This window comes from Mauremys reevesii, unplaced genomic scaffold, assembly GCF_016161935.1.
Source record: "Mauremys reevesii isolate NIE-2019 unplaced genomic scaffold, ASM1616193v1 Contig30, whole genome shotgun sequence".
NCBI lineage: Eukaryota > Metazoa > Chordata > Testudines > Geoemydidae > Mauremys > Mauremys reevesii.
Window position 1 is genome coordinate 263,482 of NW_024100841.1, and position 18,450 is coordinate 281,931.

Sequence of the window (18,450 nt, forward strand, 5' to 3'; positions counted from 1 at the left end):
GGTGATTAAGAAAAAGCAGAAAGCCTACAAGGAGTGGAAGATGGGCGGGATTAGCAAGGAAAGCTACCTTATTGAGGTCAGAACATGTAGGGATGAAGTGAGAAAGACCAAAAGCCGTGTAGAGTTGGACCTTGCAAAGGGAATTAAAACCAATAGTAAAAGGTTCTATAGCCATATAAATAAGAAGAAAACAAAGAAAGAAGAAGTGGGACCGCTAAACACTGAGGATGGAATGAAGGTTAAGGATAATCTAGGCATAGCCCAATATCTAAACAAATACTTTGCCTCAGTCTTTAATAAGGCTAATGAGGAGCTTACAGATAATGGTAGAATGCCAAATGGGAATGAGGCTATGGAGGTAGATATTACCACATCCGAGGTACAAGCCAAACTCTAACAGTTTAATGGGACAAAAACGGGGGGCCCAGATAATCTTCATCCAAGAATATTAAAAAAACCTGGCACATGAAATTGCAAGCCCATTAGCAAGAATTTTTAATCAATCAGTAAACTCAGGGGTTGTACCGTACACCTGGAGAATTGCTAACATAGTTCCTATTTTTAAGAAAGGGAAAATAAGTGATCCGAGTAACTACAGGCCTGTTAGTTTGACATCTGTAGGATGTAAGGTCTTTGAAAAATTTTTGAAGGAGAAAGTAGTTAAAGACATTGAGGTCAATGGTAATTGGCACAAAATACAACCTGGTTTTACAACAACCTGATCTCCTTATTTGAGAAGGTAACAGATTTTTTAGACAAAGGAAACGCAGTGGATCTAATTTACTTCGATTTCAGTAAGGCATTTGATACGGTTACACATGGGGAATTATTAGCTAAATTGGAAAAGATGGGGATCAATATGAAAATTGAGACCATATCTGGAATAATGTGTGCAGTTCTGGTCTGCCATGTTTAAGAAGGATGAATTCAAATGAACAGGTTCAGAGATGGGCTACTAGGATGATCCGAGGAATGGAAAACCTGTTTTATGAAAGGAGACTCAAAGAGCTTGGCTTGTTTAGCCTAACCAAAAGAAGGCTGAGGGGAGATATGATTGCTCTCTATAAATATATCAGAGGGATAAATATTAGGGAGGGAGAGGAATTATTTAAGCTTAGTACCAATGTGGACACAAGAACAAATGGATATAAACTGGACACTAGGAAGTTTAGACTTGAAATTAGACGAAGGTTTCTAACCATTAGAGGAGTGTAGTTTTGGAACAGCCTTCCAAGGGGAGTAGTTGGGGCAAAAGACATATCTGGCTTTAAGACTAAGCTTGATAAGTTTATGGAGGGGATGGTATGATGGGATAGCCTAATTTTGGCAATTAATTTGGCAATTGATCTTTGATTATCAACAGGTAAGTATGCCCAGTGGTCTGTGATGGGATGTTAGATGGGTTGGGATCTGAGTTACTACAGAGAATTCTTTCCTGGGTGCTGGCTGGTGAGTCTTGCCCACATGCTCAGGGTTTAACTGATCGCCATATTTGGGGTCGGGAAGGAATTTTCCTCCAGGGCAGATTGGCAGAGGCCCTGGAGGTTTTTCGCCTTCCTCTGCAGCATGAGGCACGGGTCACTTGTGGGAGGATTCTAACATAAGAAAGGCCGTACCGGGTCAGAACAAAGGTCCATCTAGCCCAGTATCTGTCTACCGACAGTGGCCAATGCCAGGTGCCCCTGAGGGAGTGAACCTAACAGGCAATGATCAAGTGATCTCTCTCCTGCCATCCATCTCCATCCTCTGACAAACAGAGGCTAGGGACACCATTCTTACCCATCCTGGCTAATAGCCATTTATGGACTTAGCCACCATTAATTTATCCAGTCCCCTTTTAAACATTGTTATAGTCCTAGCCTTCACAACCTCCTCAGGTAAGGAGTTCCACAAGTTGACTGTGCGCTGCGTGAAGAAGAACTTCCTTTGATTTGTTTTAAACCTGCTGCCTATTAATTTCATTTGGTGACCCCTAGTTCTTGTATTATGGGAATAAGTAAATAACTTTTCCTTATCCACTTTCTCAACATCACTCATGATTTTATATACCTCTATCATGTCCCCCTTTAGTCTTCTCTTTTCCAAACTGAAGAGTCCTAGCCTCTTTAATCTTTCCTCATATGGGACCCTCTCTAAACCCCTAATCATTTTAGTTGCTCTTTTCTGAACCTTTTCTAGTGCTAGAATATCTTTTTTGAGGTGAGGAGACCACATCTGTACACAGTATTCGAGATGTGGGCGTACCATGGATTTATATAAGGGCAATAATATATTCTCAGTCTTATTCTCTATCCCCTTTTTAATGATTCCTAACATCCTGTTTGCTTTTTTGACCGCCTCTGCACACTGCGTGGACATCTTTAGAGAACTATCCACAATGATGCCAAGATCTTTTTCCTGACTCGTTGTAGCTAAATTAGCCCCCATCTCTGCAGCTTGAGGTCTTCAAACCACAATTTGAGGACTTCAGTAACTCAGACATAGGTTAGGGGTTTGTTATTGAAGTGGATGGGTGAGATTCTGTGGCCTACATTGTGCAGGAGGTCAGACTAGATGATCATAATGGTCCCTTCTGACCTTAAAGTCTATGAGTCTATGTGAACAGACTTTTCCAGTAGCTGTACTGGCTGTGAATGCAACCGAAGTCTTCAGGGCAAATCAAACATTAAACACTATTGCTTTTAAACCCTTTACTGCAGTTACAAATGTGCACTCAACAGAGGGGCCTTCTCCAGCTTCAGGGTCGGGTTCCCACCTTGGGAAGGTATTGGCTCCAGGGTGATGAAAAGGTCCTGGCTGCCGGGGAGAATGGATTCTCCGCTTGCCTGTTGCGCATTCTCCTCCTCCTCTTCCTCATCCACAAAATCCTCCTCCCTGTTGCGTGAGTCTCCCCCCTTGCAGGTGTCCACGGACAGTGATGGGGTAGTGGTAGGGTCCCTTCCTGGAATACCATGCAGCTGATCATAGAAGAGGCATGTACGGGGCTCCGACCTGGAGCAACCATTTGCTTCCTTTGTCTTTTGGTAGGCTTGCCTCAGCTCCTTAACTTTCATGTGGCACTGCAGTGTGTCCCTGGTGTAGCCTCTCTCCAACATACCCTGTGAGATTTTGGCAAATATATTTGCATTTCTTCTTTTTGAGTTCTGCCTGCACAGATGCTTCTCCCCATACAGCAATCAGATCCAGTGTCTCCCTTTCGGTCCATGCTGGAGGTCGTTTGCAATTCTGGGGGGCCTGCATGATCACCTGTGCTGCTGAGTTCGCCACGCTGACCAAACAGAAAATGCAATTCAAAAGTTCCCAGGGCTTTTCCTGTGTACCTGGCTACTGCATCGGAGTTCAAAGTGCTGTCCAGAGCAGTCACAATGAGCACTCTGGGATAGCTCCCGGAGGCCAGTACTGTTGATTTGTGTCCACACTATCCCAAATTCGACCCAGCAAGGTCAATTTTAGCACTACTCTGCTTGCCAGGGAGGAGTACAGAAGTTGATTTTAAGAGCCCTTTAAGTTGACGGAACGGGGTTGGTTGTGTGGACATATTCATTTTAAAATCGACCTAATGCAGCTAAATTCGACATAACCCCGTAGTGTAGACCAGGCCTTAGACAGATAGAAAAGTATTAGCTGCAGCATTAATAACAGGAATAGATCCAGTAAAATCACAGATTCACTGGAATGGAAAGAATTATGGAAAAGCTAACCTTGAGTTTCTGCAAGTTTCTTACTGGGAGCCTGTGTGAGCTTTTGTTAAAAGTTGCTTTTGCTGATAAGTAAAATTACAATGTTTTGCTGTTGCTAGAGAAATTATGAAAGGAGACTGAAAGAGCTTGGCTTGTTTAGCCTAACCAAAAGAAGGTTGAGGGGGGATATGATTGCTCTTTATAAATATATCAGAGGGATTAATATTAGGGAGGGAGAAGAATTATTTAAGCGTAGTACCAATGTGGACACAAGAACAAATGGATATAAACTGGACACTAGGAAGTTTAGACTTGAAATTAGACGAAGGTTTTTAACCATCAGAGGAGTGAAGTTCTGGAACAGCCTTCCAAGGGGAGTAGTGGGGGCAAAAGACATATCTGGCTTTAAGACTAAGCTTGATAAATTTATGGAGGGGATGGTATGATGGGATAGCCTAATTTTGGCAATTGATCTTTGATTATCAGCAGGTAAGTATGCCCAGTGGTCTGTGATGGGATGTTAGATGGGTTGGGATCTGAGTTACTACAGAGAATTCTTTTCTGGGTGTCTGCCTGGTGAGTCTTGCCCACATGCTCAGGGTTTAGCTGATCGCCATATTTGGGGTCGGGAAGGAATTTTCCTCCAGGGCAGATTGGCAAAGGCCCTGGAGGTTTTTCGCCTTCCTCTGCAGCATGGGGCACGGGTCACAGGTCACTTGCTGGAGGCTTCTCTGCAGCTTGAGGTCTTCAAACCGCAATTTGGGGACTTCAGTAACTCAGACATAGGTTAGGGGTTTGTTATAGAAGTGGATGGGTGAGATTCTGTGGCCTGCATTGTGCAGGAGGTCAGACTAGATGATCATAATGGTCCCTTCTGACCTTAAAGTCTATGAGTCTATGAGTCTATAAAAGCAGCAAAGAATCCTGTGGCACCTTATAGACTAACAGATGTTTTGCAGCATGAGCTTTCGTGGGTGAATACCCACTTCTTCGGATGCAAGTATTCATGCATCCGAAGCTCATGCTGCAAAACATCTGTTAGTCTATAAGGTGCCACAGGATTCTTTGCTGCTTCTACAGAACCAGACTAACACGGCTACCCCTCTGATACTTGAGTCTATAAATTGTTTTAGCCCATTAGGGGTTATGATTGGTTAGATGTAGGGTAAAACAACTGGTGAAGATATAAGAAATCTCATTTTAACTATATAATGGGGGTGAGAAAACAAGCTCATTGGAACTTAACTCAGGGATACAGCTCAAGACCAGATCTGCTAGGATTTTTAACCCTTGCACGACCAGACTGTAAAGAAGCCAGAGCCCCAGATGGTACAACACTGACTGGCCATTAGAAGATGTCTGTCTGCTTTATTGGGAGTGGTGAGCATCAGATGCTTGGTGTGTGTATTCTGCTAATCAATATTTGATTACTAATAAATACATTGCACTCCATATGCTTATAAATGTGAAAATGACATAACTGGAATATGCTTTATGCAAAAGGTCTCTTGTAACATATCACTGAAAAAGTAATGTACTGAATTTGATTTTCCTATTTGTATGCATGTATCATTCTTATATCTAAAGTTAGAAATATAAGATATAAACTTGTATTACTGATGTAAACATATTAAGTGGAAGTCATTAAGGGTGCTTCAGAAACAATGACCCCGTACCTGAAAGCCTTCCTGTGTATCTGTGGGCTAACCCAGGAAGAATGGAGGCTGGGGTCTTACAGAAATATGTGACCCTGTCAGCTGATACTGAAATTCATCTTGAAGCTGGTGCTTTTCCAGAGAGGGGTGGGATTTCAAACAAAGGTTTCCAGCCTTAGGGAAGTTCTATATAAAGTGGGGGAAGCAAACAACAGGAGTCTTCAGCTGGCTTAAGAGATGGCCTCCCCACCCCACAAAAATGCTTGCAAGCACCTGGAAACAAAAGGACTGTAACCACAGAGGTGGGTGAGAACAGGTTGGACACAGGTCACAAAAGGGATCTGACCTGAGAAGGATTTTATCTCAAGTAACAACCTGGGTGAGAAGTTAACATTTGTAACTGATTTCTTAGTATAATCAGCTTAGCCTTGCTCATTTTTATTTTGCTTTGTGACTTACTTTGTTCTCTGTTATTACTTGAAACCACTTACATCCTACTTTTAATACTTAATAAAATCAGTTTTGCTTAATAATAAGCCCAGAGTAAGTAATTGGTACCTGGGGGAGGTAAACAGCTGTACATATCTCTCTATTAGTGATCTAGAGGGCAGATATTTTATTAATTTACCCTGTATACGTTTTATACAGAGTAAGACGGATTTATTTGGGGTTCAGGCTCCCAGAGAGACTGAACACTGGGTGCTGGGAAAGTCCCTGTTAACCGAGAAGCCCCTGGGCTGAGTGAATCTGTTTCTGTGAACTGCAGAAGGGCATGGCGCAACCTCTGAGTCTGTGCTAGAGCTGACTAGACTGGCTCAGCACGACAGGAATGGAGGGGCGCCCGTTCTGGCAGGAGTGTGATTCTCAGTGGTACCCAATCACATCGAGTGACAGTCTCCAAGGGGGTCACTGTGACTGAACCCATCAAAAATACATGTACATGTACATGTTTAGAATATTCACTGTGTGAAAAAGGCTCTTTCACTGGAAAAAGGTCCTGTGAACCCATTGCACCCAGAGGTGGAGGGTCATTGCACCCGCATGGGGAGGAGAGAGCTGTAAATTGTGAGGGTAATAGAGGAGGTCTTAAGTGGGATTCCACAGGAATCAGTTCTGAGTCCTGTGCTAAACATCTTTATTAATGACCTGGATGTAGGTATAGAGAGCATACTTACCAATGCTCCAGATGACACAAGCTGCGGGGGGAAGGAGGTAGTTAACACTTCGGAGGATAGAGCTAATATTCAGAAGGATCTGGATAAACTGAAGAACTGGGCAATAGACAACAAAATGAAATTCAACGAATCATAGAATCTCAGGATTGGAAGGGACCTCAGGAGGTATCTAGTCCAACCCCCTGCTCAAAGCAGGACCAAACCCAACTAAATCATCCCAGCCAGGGCTTTGTCAAGCCTGACCTTAAAAACCTCTAAGGAAGGAGATTCCACCACCTCCCTAGGTAACCCATTCCAGTTCTTCACCACCCTCCTAGTGAAAAGGTTTTTCCTAATATCCAACCTAAACCTCCCCCTCTGCAACTTGAGACCATTACTCCTTGTTCTGTCATCTTCTACCACTGAGAACAGTCTAGATCCATCCTCTTTGGAACCCCCTTTCAGGTAGTTGAAAGCAGCTATCAAATCCCCCCTCATTCCTCTCTTCTGCAGGCTAAACAATCCCAGTTCCCTCAGCCTCTCCTCATAAGTCATGTGCTCCAGCCCCCTAATCATTTTTGTTGCCCTCCATTGGACTCTCTCCAATTTATCCACATCGTTCTTGTAGTGTGGGGCCCAAAACTGGATACAGTACTCCAAATGAGGCCTCACCAGTGCTGAATAGAGGGGAATGATCACATCCCTCGATCTGCTGGAAATGCCCCTATTTATACAACTCAAAATGCCATTAGCCTTCTTGGCAACAAGGGCACACTGTTGACTCATATTCAGCTTTTCGTCCACCGTAACCCCTAGGTCCTTTTCTGCAGAACTGCTGCCCAGCCATTCGGTCCTTAGTCTGTAGCAGTGCGTGGGATTCTGCCGTCCTAAGTGCAGGACTCTGCACTTGTCCTTGTTGAACCTCATCATATTTCTTTTGGCCCAATCCTCTAATTTGTCTAGGTCCCTCTGTATCCTATCCCTACCCTCCAGCGTATCAACCACTTCTCCCAGTTTAGTGTCATCTGCAAACTTGCTGAGGGTGCAGTCCACACCATCCTCCAGATTGTTAATGAAGATATTGAACAAAACCGGCCCCAGCACCAACCCTTGGGGCACTCCACTTGATACCAGCTGCCAACTAGACATGGAACCATTGATCACTACCCGTTGAGCCCGACCATCTAGCCAGTTTTCTATCCACCTTACCATCCATTCATCCAGCCCAGACTTCTTTAACTTGCTGGCAAGAATACTGTGGGAGACCGTATCAAAAGCTTTGCTAAAGTCCAAAAATAGCACATCCACTGCTTTCCACTCATCCACAGAGCTGGTTATCTCGTCATAGAAGGCAATTTGGTTAGTCAGGCATGACTTGCCCTTGGTGAATCCATGCTGACTGTTCCTGATCACTTTCCCCTCCTTTAAGTGGTTCAAAATTGATTCGTTGAGGACCTGCTCCGTGATTTTTCCAGGGACTGAGGTGAGACTGACTGGCCTGTAGTTCCCTGGATCTTCCTTCTTCCCTTTTTTAAAGATGGGCACTACATTAGCTTTTTTCCAGTCAGCCGGGACCTCCCCCGATCGCCATGATTTTTCAAAGATAACGGCCAATGGCTCTGCAATCTCATAGGCCAACTCCTTTAGCACCCTCGGATGCAGCGCATCCGGCCCCATGGACTTGTGCTCATCCAGCTTTTCTAAATAGTCCCGAACTACTTCTTTCTCCACAAAGAGCTGGTCACCTCCTCCCCTTACCGTGCTGCAGAGTGCAGCTGTCTGGGAGCTGACCTTGTCTGTGAAGACAGAGTCAAAAAAAGCATTGAGTACACTAGCTTTCTCCACATCCTCTGTCACTAGGTTCCCTCCCTCATTCAGTAAGGGGTCCACATTTTCCTTGACTTTCTTCTTGTTGCTAACATACCTGAAGAAACCCTTCTTGTTACTCCTAACATCTCCGGCTAGCTGCAACTCCAAGTGTGATTTGGCCTTTCTAATTTCACTCCTGCATGCCTGAGCAATACTTTTATACTCCTCCCTGGTTATTTGTCCAATCTTCCACTTCTTGTAAGCGGTTTTTTTGTGGTTAAGACGAGCAAGGATTTCACTGTTAAGCCAAGCTGGTCGCCTGCCATATTTACTTTTCTTCCTACACATCGGGATGGTTTGTTCCTGCAACCTCAATAAGGATTCTTTAAAATACAGCCAGCTTTCCTCGACTCCTTTCCCTGTCATGTTATTCTCCCAGGGGACCTTGCCCATCAGTTCCCTGAGGGAGTCGAAGTCTGCTTTTCTGAAGTCCAGGGTCTCTGTTCTACTGCTCTCCTTTCTTCCTTGTGTCAGGATCCTGAACTCGACCATCTCATGGTCACTGCCTCCCAGGTTCCCATCCACTATTGCTTCCTCTACTATTTCTTCCCTGTTTGTGAGCAGCAGGTCAAGAAGAGCTTTTCCCCTAGTTGGTTCCTCCAGCACTTGCACCAGGAAATTGTCCCCTACACTTTCCAGAAACTTCCTGGATTGTCTGTTCACTGCTGTATTGCTCTCCCAGCAGATATCAGGGTGATTAAAGTCACCCATGAGAACCAGGGCCTGTGATCTAGCAACTTCTGTTAGTTGCTGGAAGAAAGCCTCGTCCACCTCGTCCCCCTGGTCTGGTGGTCTGTAGCAGACTCCCACCATGACATTACCCTTGTTGTTCATACTTCTAAATTTAATCCAGAGACTCTCAGGTTTTTCTGCAGTTTCATACTGGAGCTCTGAGCAGTCATACTGCTCTCTTACATACAATGCAACTCCCCCACCTTTTCTGCCCTGCCTATCCTTCCTGAACCGTTTATATCCATCCATGACAGTACTCCAATCATGGGAGTTATCCCACCAAGTCTCTGTTATTCCAATTACATCATAATTCCTTGACTGTGCCAGGACTTCTAGTTCTCCCTGCTTGTTCCCCAGGCTTCTTGCATTTGTGTATAGGCACTTAAGATAACTCGCTGATCGTCCTGGTGTCCCAGTATGGGGCAGGAGCCCTCCCCTCTTGCACTCACCTACTTGTGCTTTCTCCCGATATCCCACTTCCCCACTTACCTCGGGGCTTTGGTCTCCTTCCCCCGGTGAACGAAGACGAATGTGAGGTGCGCCACATAGGGAAGAAAAACCAAATACACAAATACAGAATGAGGAAAACTGGCTTGGCAGCAGAACTGGTGGTGGGTGAGTGTTTGTTATTGGAAAGGCTTGAATCATAGAGTTCAGGTGTACTAAGTGTTTCTTTCAAACTCTGATACTTATGTTAAATAAACCACAAAAAGCTGAAAACGTTTTGAATATGTTTATCTATCTGTATGCAGATATGCCTACAATAACTGAATTTGACAAAACTCATACAAAACTTAATGTTGCCTAAAAGTATTTTTAATGCTACTATTTGCATCTATTTGCCATTGTTCTAAATACTTTCTCAAAGTTTCAGATAAATTACATTTTTCTTGGAGGTTATTTTAGGCTATACAGTGGTTTGATTTTATTTTTCATTTAATGCACTAAGAATATAAACAATATAGGCCCTGGGTATATTTCACAGCAGTGTATGTGTTCTTTGAACAGGGGCACTTGTGGTGTAAAAAATGTTTCACTTAAGTCTGGACTGTGACTATATCTGGACCAAGAAATTTTGACCTTGACAAAAAATAATTAGCTACCCCAGGATTAAGGGCTGCTATGAAGAGGACAGTGACCAATTGTTCTCCAGGTGCACTGATGGTAGTAGAAGGGGGAATTTAGGTTAGACATTAGGAAAACCTTTCTAGCTATAATGACAGTTAGCTGTGGAACAGGTTGTCACAGACTCACAGGCCAGTGCTCTCTTGGCTCCATATGGCCCCTGGGAGGAACCATACTTCAGAGTACTGACCCTACGTAAGGTCACACTCTTTGCTCGGGGTTTAAGCTGTAGGCTTCTCCTCCGCCTCCCAGTACCACACGTCTGAGCCTCCAGCACGCCGGCCTCTCTCTAGCCTGCAGTGATTCTCAGCCAGCGCAACACAGAAGTGTTTATTGTATGTCTGGAGCACAGCACAAGACGTTCTCTGGGGCGTCCATCTGGGTCTGTCCCCGTCCAGGTGGGCTCAGGCTGCTCTTTGTTCCCAGCCCAGAAGTGCAGTTTCTGCAGCCCACCCTGTGTCACCTCCAAGGCCCCACCTCCATCCTTTGTCTTCTTTCCCGGGCAAACCGATCTCCAGGTGACCCTCTCTTCAGCTCTTTGTTCTCTCTGCTGCCCATAACTGGCTGGCTCCAAGTTGGGATGGGCCTTTGGGTCATTAGTCGCTAAGTTACGAAGTGTCCAGGCCATGGTCTGGGGTCCAGGCTGCTAGACTGGGTCACACCTGGTTCTCTGCAACATTGGTACACTGGTCCCCTCCCACCTTGGTTAGACATGCAGCACATGGGGGAAACTGAGGCACAGTCTACAAACACAACATTAGAAAAATGCCCAACTTCAGGTTGCCTAGAGACGATGTGGAATCCCTGTCATTGGAGGTTTTTAAGAACAGGCTGGACAAACACCTGTCAGGACTGGTCTAGGTTTACTTGGTGCTGCCCGAGATCAGAGGCGGGACTTGATGACATCTTGAGGTCCCTTCTAGCCCAGCATGTCTATGGCTCTGTGAATGGTGAAAAGGACATTAGAGGCACTTATAAACTAAACGCAGACACTTATTCCTGTCCAACAGCCTCTCTCGACTGATGATGGCAACAGTGCTACCAGCTGTGAGCAGACCAGGAAACTGACCATGTTATAATCATTAAATTCTACTGAAAAAACCCCACATCCCCCACCATATACACACAAGCAGTTACTGCTCACATATCTCGCATATGGTACAGGGTGTGCAAACAGTACTGCACGGCACAGAGCACTGAGTGCACGCACTAAATGTAGCAAATACTAAAATCTTACTAAAAAAGTTTTTATCCATTAAAATTTTGGAAATTATTTTGTGCAAATAAAACATTTTTACAGAAAACTATTACATCTGAAAAGTAAAAATTGGTTCAGTGAGCAGATAGATGAGCCTAGAAATCCCACATGGGACGCTCCAAGTGCCAAAGAAAAGCTAGGGAGAGGTTGATTGGTTCTTGAAGGGAGACAGACTAGAGCTCATCAATCTTCCTCTCTGGGATCCCCTCAGGTTGTGGCACAGACTCCAACAGGCTCTGTTAAGCTGCAGAAGTTAAACACAGGCAATGTCTATTAAAGGGAACCTGCCATAATGTTTTGCAATGACAGTGCACTCTGCTGTGGGATGGTCCCCCTAGTGGCTGCAGTGTTCAGTGGACAAAAATCTCTAACACTGCTGACAAAGCTCTTAGCTCAAGCGTCAGAGACCCTGTGTTCCTGTAGCCTCAGGTGCTGGACTCTGTCCCTCCTGCTTCCTCCCTGCAGTTTCATTGGAGACTGTTCTCTGAAGCAGCTGGGTTTATCATTACAAAAGCTGATCTCAGCCAATGCTGTATCAGCAGCCACAGAGAAATCCCTCTCACTAGAGTCTTTCACACCTAAATTCATTGCACTGCTGCTGGTGGGGCACTGCCTTCAGGGCTGGGTGCCCGGCCAGCAGCCACCGTTCTCTGGCTACCCAGCTCTGAAGGCAGCACAGAAATAAGGGTGGCAATGCTGTGATCCCCTACAACAACCTTGCAATGCCCCCCAACCTTCTTTTGGGTCAGGACCCCCAGTCTGAAATCTCCCCTGTGAAATCTGTACAGATTTCATGGTCCGTGATGTGTTTTTTGTGGCTGTGAATTTGGCCATGATACCTCTGCATATCCTGGTTTGCCAACCTTTGACTTCTGGGAATTAAACACTCCCATTCTGAAAGGATACAGGGAGCCCGGGGCAGGGTTGAGCACCTGCAACCTTAACTCCACGTTAACAAGGTTTTTGCATGTGAATTTCCATTATTCTCAAGTAATGAGGAGGAAAGAGGGAGGCATGACTGAGGGCCAACTATAGGAGGAAGGGTGGTGCTCTGAGGAGGTTTTGTTGGCACTTCTCAAACGCTGTCCATTACCCGCTGGAAGCAGCCCTGAGAGGGTAAAGAGAGAGCTGGACTCCTACACCCTAGCAAGGCCCGGCAGATCTGTGCAATTTATACCAACTCTTGCTGCCAGGCATTAGGTGGCCTCAGATGCAGTCGATAATTTATGTAAATATTTCCCATAGTTTCAGTCTTGGTCTGTTCCTAAAGCTAATTGCAGGAGACAATTGAGGAGGGGATCTGAACTACTTGGCATCGAGGTGACAGAGTGGTGCTGATCCGAAGTCAATGGAAAGACTCCCATTGGCTTCAACAGGCTTTGGATCAGGCCCAGATTTCACAAGCACCAAACCAACTTTCAGGTAAGTCAAAAGAAGTGTAACATTAAAAGCAGGTCAGACACCTTCAGGGTCACACTCAGACATACACAGCACAGCTCTAGGGGGATAATAATTCAGCCCCAAACCACCGTATGCATTCCTATCGCCTTGTCTACACGAGCAAAATTGGGACCCATACCCGCAAGCAATGCAATTCCACCAGTGATAGCAAAGGTGGAGTAATTGAGAAGATGGGGTTCAGGTGTTTTTAACCACTATCATCTAAACTTCTTCTGAGCAAAGTTATAGAACATGTGTCTACAGCCACTCTACACTACCGAAGAAGACATCTGTTGGGAAAATAACACCGCAGGGCACAGATTATCCAACAAGTTCTTGGGATGTACTGGAGACAATTTTTCTTTCAGAAGGTGGAGAAAGCTACTAGGGAAGAGGCTGCTCTAGATTTGACTTTGACAAAGAGGAAGGAACTGGTTGAGAATTTGAAAGTGGAAGGTAGCTTGGGTGAAAGTGATCATGAAATGAGAGAGTTCGTTAATCTAAGGAATTGTAGGAGGGAAAACAGAATAAAATAATGGATTTTAATAAGGCAGAGATTTTAGCAAACTCAGGGAATTGCTAGGTAAGATCCCATAGGAACCAAGTCTAAGGGCAAAAACAGTTCAGGAGAGTTGGAAAGTTCTCAAGGAAACATTATCAAGAGCATAAGTGCAAACTAAACCACTGCACAGGAAACAAATGAAGGCTGGAAAGAGACGACACTGAAGCCACTTTGTGTAGGACTCTCTTAACCAGGAGATCTTCAATGATCTAAAAATCAAAAGAGAGTCCTACAACAAAGTGGAAACTAGGTCAAATGACGAAGGATAACTGTAAACAAATAACACAAGTATGTAGGGGCAAAATTAGAAAGGCCAAGGTGCAAAATGAGATCAATCTAGCTAGACACATAAAGGGTAACAAGAAAACATTCTACAAATACATTAGAAGCAAGAGGAAGACCCAGGACAGGGTGGGCCCATTAGCCAATGAGGAAGGAAAGACAACAACAGACCATATGAAAATGGGAAAAGGGCTAAATGTTTTATGTTTCAGTTTTCACCCAAACGTTTCATAGCGATTGGACGTCTAACATTGTGAACACCAGTGAAATTGAGGTAGAATCTGAGGCTAAAATAGGGAAAGAACAAGTTAAAAATTATTTAGACAAATTAGATGTCTTCAAGTCACCAAGGCCTGATGAAATGCATCCTAGAATACTCAAGGAACTGACAGAGGAGATATCTGAGCCAATATCTCTGAAAAGTCATGGAAGATGGGAAAGAGGACTGGAAGAGAGGAAATATAGTGCCAATCTATAAAAAGGGGATTAGGGACAACCCAGGGAATTACAGACCTGTCAGTTTAACTTCAGTGTCCAGAAAGATAATGGGGCAAATAATTAAGCAATTTGCAACACCTAGAAGATAATAAGATAAGTAACAGTCAGCATGGATTTGTCAAGAACAAATTGTGTCAAAGCAACCTGATAGCTTTCTTTGACAGGGTAACAACCCTTGTGTATATGGGGGAAATGGTAGATGTGGTATATCTTGACTTTAGTAAGTCTTTTAGTACTGTCTCACAGGACCTTCTCATTAGCAAACTAGGGAAATACAGTGTAGATGGTGCTACTACAAGGTTGGTGCAGAATTGGTTGGAAAACCGTTCCCAGGGAGCAGTTATCAATAGTTCCGTCATGTTGAAAGGGCATAACGAGTGGGGTCCCTCACGGATCAGTTCTGGGTCTGGTTCTGTTCAATGTCTTCATCAATGGTTTAGATGATGGCATAGAGAGTACACTCATGAAGTTTGTGGATGATATTAAGGTGGGAAGGGTTGCAAGTGCTTTGGAGGATAGGATTAAAATTCAAAATGATCTGGACAAACTGGAGAAACGGTCTGAAGTAAATAGGATGAAATTCAGTAAGGACAAATGTAAATGACCCCACTTAGGAAGAAACAACCTTTATGTGTGCAACTGAATTGGGAAATGATGGCCTAGGAAGGAGTATGGCAGAAAGGGATCTAGGGGTCATAGTGGACCACAAGCTAAATATGACTCAGCAGTGTAACACTGTTGCAAAAAAAGCAAACATCATTCTGGGATGTATTAGCTGGAGTGTCGTAAGCAAGATATGAGAAGTAATTCTTCCGCTCTACTTTGTGCTGATACAGCCTCAACTGGAGTATTGTGTCCAGGAAGGATTTGGACCAACTGGAGAAAGTCCACAGGAGAGCAACAAGAATGATTAAAGATCTAGAAAACATGACCTATGAGGGAAGATTAAACAAACCAATTCTTTCAGTCACAGAAGAGAGAACTGAGGAGAAGATGTGATAACAGTTTTCAAGTACATAAAAGGTTGTTACAAGGAGGAGGGAAAAAATGGTTTTCATCAACCTCTGAGGACAGAACAAGAAGCAACGGGCTTAAATTGCAGCAAGGGAGGCTTAGGTTGGATGTTAGGGAAAAAAATCATGTCAGGGTGGTTAAGCACTGAAATAAATTGCCTAGAAAAGTTGTGGAATCTCCCCCATTAGAAGTTTTTAAGAGCAGGTTAGTCAGGGATGGTCTAGATTGTGGGTGGCTCTTCAGAGGTTTATATGCAGCTGCTTGCATAGGCACTGACTCTGGGGCTGGAGCTATAGACGCTAAGTTTCCAGTGTGCAGGGGGTGGGGGGTGCTCACTGCTCAACCCCCTGCTCTGCCCCAGGCCGTGCCCCCTACTCCACCCCTTTCCCCAAGCCTACCATGTCCTCAAACCTCCTATCCCCAGAGCCTCCTGCGCACAAGAAACAGCTGATCGCAGCAGGCGGGAGGCATGGGGAGGCTGTTGACGTATTACTATGGCTCGTTGGCAATGTACATTGGTAAATCTGGGCTCCTTCTCAGGCCACCCCTGGCCTAGATAATATCTAGCCCTGCCATGAGTGCAGGGAACTGGAGTAGGTGTCCTTTTCGAGGTCTCTTCCAGTCCTACGATTCTGTGGTACTAGAGAATTAGTTGGAGATTTCCCTAAAATCCTCAGTGTAGATGTCATAAACAGATAGTTAAGGGTTAATGCCTCTTTTACCTGTAAAGGGTTAAGAAGTTCACCTAGTCTAGCTGACACCTGACCTGAGGAACCAATGGGGGAAACAAGACGTTTCAAAAGGAAGGAGGGAAGTTTCCTTTGTTTAGAGTTTTCAGTTTCAGCCGGAGTGGAAAAGATCAAGGACCCAGCCTCTTATCAGAGTAGTAAGTTTTAGAAAGGAATAAATAGGTTTATGTTTATTTTTTCTGTAACTTGCCTTTGTGCAATTAGGGGAATTATCAAATTGGGTATTCCTGTGAGTACTAAGGTTTTTCCCAGGGGAACATCCTGTGTTTTAAATCTGCTGTTTGTGAGATCAGCTTATATGCTGTCTCCCAGAGGTTTTTTTCTTTTACCTTTCTTTTCTTTAATTAAAAGCCTTCTTTTTAAAAACCTGATTGATTTTTTCCAAGGAAACTGGATCTGGACTCACCAGGGAATTGGTGGAGGAGTCTCTCAAGGCTAACCAGGGATGGGAAGGTTTTTGGAGGGGAAGAGTTTTCCAGATAACTCAGAAATCTGGATGGTGGCAGCGAGACCAGATCTAAGCTGGTAGTTAAGCTTAGGTGTTCATGCAGGTCCCCACATCTGTACCGTAAAGTTCAGAGTGGAGGTGAGACCTATGACAGTAGACAAGGCCTATGAGTGGGAGTGAGGATATCCTGTCAGTGCCTCTAGGCTAAAATACACAAGCAAATACCTGACGATTGTTCAGAGGTGGCCACTTGAAAAGAGGTGATGAGTCTCCTGTCACTTACCCTGAGCTACAACGTAGCCGTCTCCATTCCTCCCTGCAGAGAAAAGGCAAATTTCAGTGAATGCAGCTCCCAAGGCAGGAACTGACTCCAATCTGTGTCCACAGCTAGAAACGTGGTTCCTGGCCCAGCACAGACCCCTGGCGCTCAGTAATGGACTCAAGGTCCCAGGCGCTCACAACTGGCAGGAGAGAAAGACACAACGAGACAGTTTCCAAAGACCTCAGTGCACGGGCTGCTGAGCTCTTTGGAAAACCTAACCCCATATAAACTGTAACCCAACAACCAGTTTCTGGGTCTGGCCCTCCAGCAGCTCCCATTGGGTGTCATCAGCTCAGTCCTGCAATGGGGCAGTTACACCGCACTGACACTGGCTCCTGTACTGCTGTTGTCCTTAGGGCTATGTGCAGTGCCCGGCAAGTCCAGGGAATCCCCCCATCCCAGGCTCTTTACCTGAGTGTTTCTTTTTCCAGACGACTACTCCAATTATAACACCAATCAGGACAACTGCAGTGATAACTCCAGCCACAGTGGGAATCAGGTTGTTATTTGGTTCTGAAATGGAATGGAGAGAATGATCGATGGGGAACCCTCACTCACTAAAACCTCCCTTTCATCCCACAGCAGGGATCAGTCAGTCAGCTCCTCAGGTTACGGCTGGTCCTGCAACCCTCCACCCCTTCCAGTGCAGCCACCATGCACCCACCATGCATTGCACCCCACAACAGAAAGCCCTGGACACAGCCTCTACCAGTTCAATTCATAATAAATATGTAGCGCTTAAAATAGAAGACTTTTATAACATTAATCAATCTTCATACACCTAACTATGGGAGAGCATGGATGTCAGTATCATCCCGAAAGGGGGAAGACTTGTTGAAGATCACACAGTGAGTCAGTGCAAGAGCCAGGAACAGACCCTAGGAATCCTGATTTCCAGCCCCTCCTGCTCTAACCTACAAGAACTCACTCCCCTTCTAGAGCCAAGGACAGAACCCTGGAGTCCTGGCTCTCAGCCCCTAACCCGCCTTTGACCACGATGACTTTTGTGACTAATGTAACACAATCCCATTGTGGGAGTCTGGTGACAAACTGGAAACTGACCTCAAAGCTCTGGATTTCCCAGCCATGAATGGCATTACAGACACAATGCATGTTTTTTGAGGGGGAAGGAAGTGAAGAGGGGATGATAGAGATATTTTAATACTGTTCTTGGTTTATATACACCTGTTAAACCCCGAGTTCTCTATACACATTCAGTTTCACTAATCAGCTTCTCCTGATGTCTGAAAGAGCCACATAATAATACAGCAAAAAGAAAAATATTTCTAAAGAGAATAAGGAAATGTGGTTTATGACACAAAAATTGGCAGGGGACGTGGTAGCAGCATTATGATGTGAAACCATCTGCTGACTAGATTTCCAGTGCAGGCTGCCCTTTTAGAAATTGTTTGCACTTCCAAATGCTGCATTTTTGCACACCCCGATTAACCAAGCAAAAAGATGGCTGGAAGGCAGCTCCAGGTGTAAAAAATTCTTCCTTGACTTCCTTGTGCTAGGGGCATCGGAGACTCTCCTCCCTGATGCAGGACTCTAAGCTGCCTCCTCGCTCCATTCCAAGGCCACACCCTCCCTTCCAGCATCACTGCGCACAGAAACAAGCTGCTCCCAACATTAAACTTCTCTCTCTGGCCACATGGACAA

General features: G+C 44.8%; 1 protein-coding gene across 3 annotated transcripts in view; it reads right to left on the minus strand.

Annotated features, from left to right (window-relative positions):
* Positions 1–10,815: 10,815 nt before the first annotated feature.
* Positions 10,816–18,450, minus strand: part of LOC120393792 (class I histocompatibility antigen, F10 alpha chain-like) — a 29,289-nt gene continuing 21,654 nt past the window's right edge. The window contains exons 5-7 of one of the 3 annotated variants that reach the window (XR_005592124.1): positions 17,200–17,301; positions 16,692–16,782; positions 10,816–11,156 (exon numbers count right to left, since the gene is read on the minus strand). Coding sequence is in view for 2 of the 3 variants with exons in the window: in XM_039518282.1 (XP_039374216.1) it covers positions 11,149–11,156; positions 16,750–16,782; positions 17,200–17,301 (143 nt within the window). In the remaining variant the exon portion in view is untranslated. Of the gene's footprint in view, positions 11,718–16,691; positions 16,783–17,199; positions 17,302–18,450 lie in introns of all 3 variants that reach the window. The other 2 variants (XM_039518282.1, XM_039518283.1) reach the window with 2 other exon arrangements.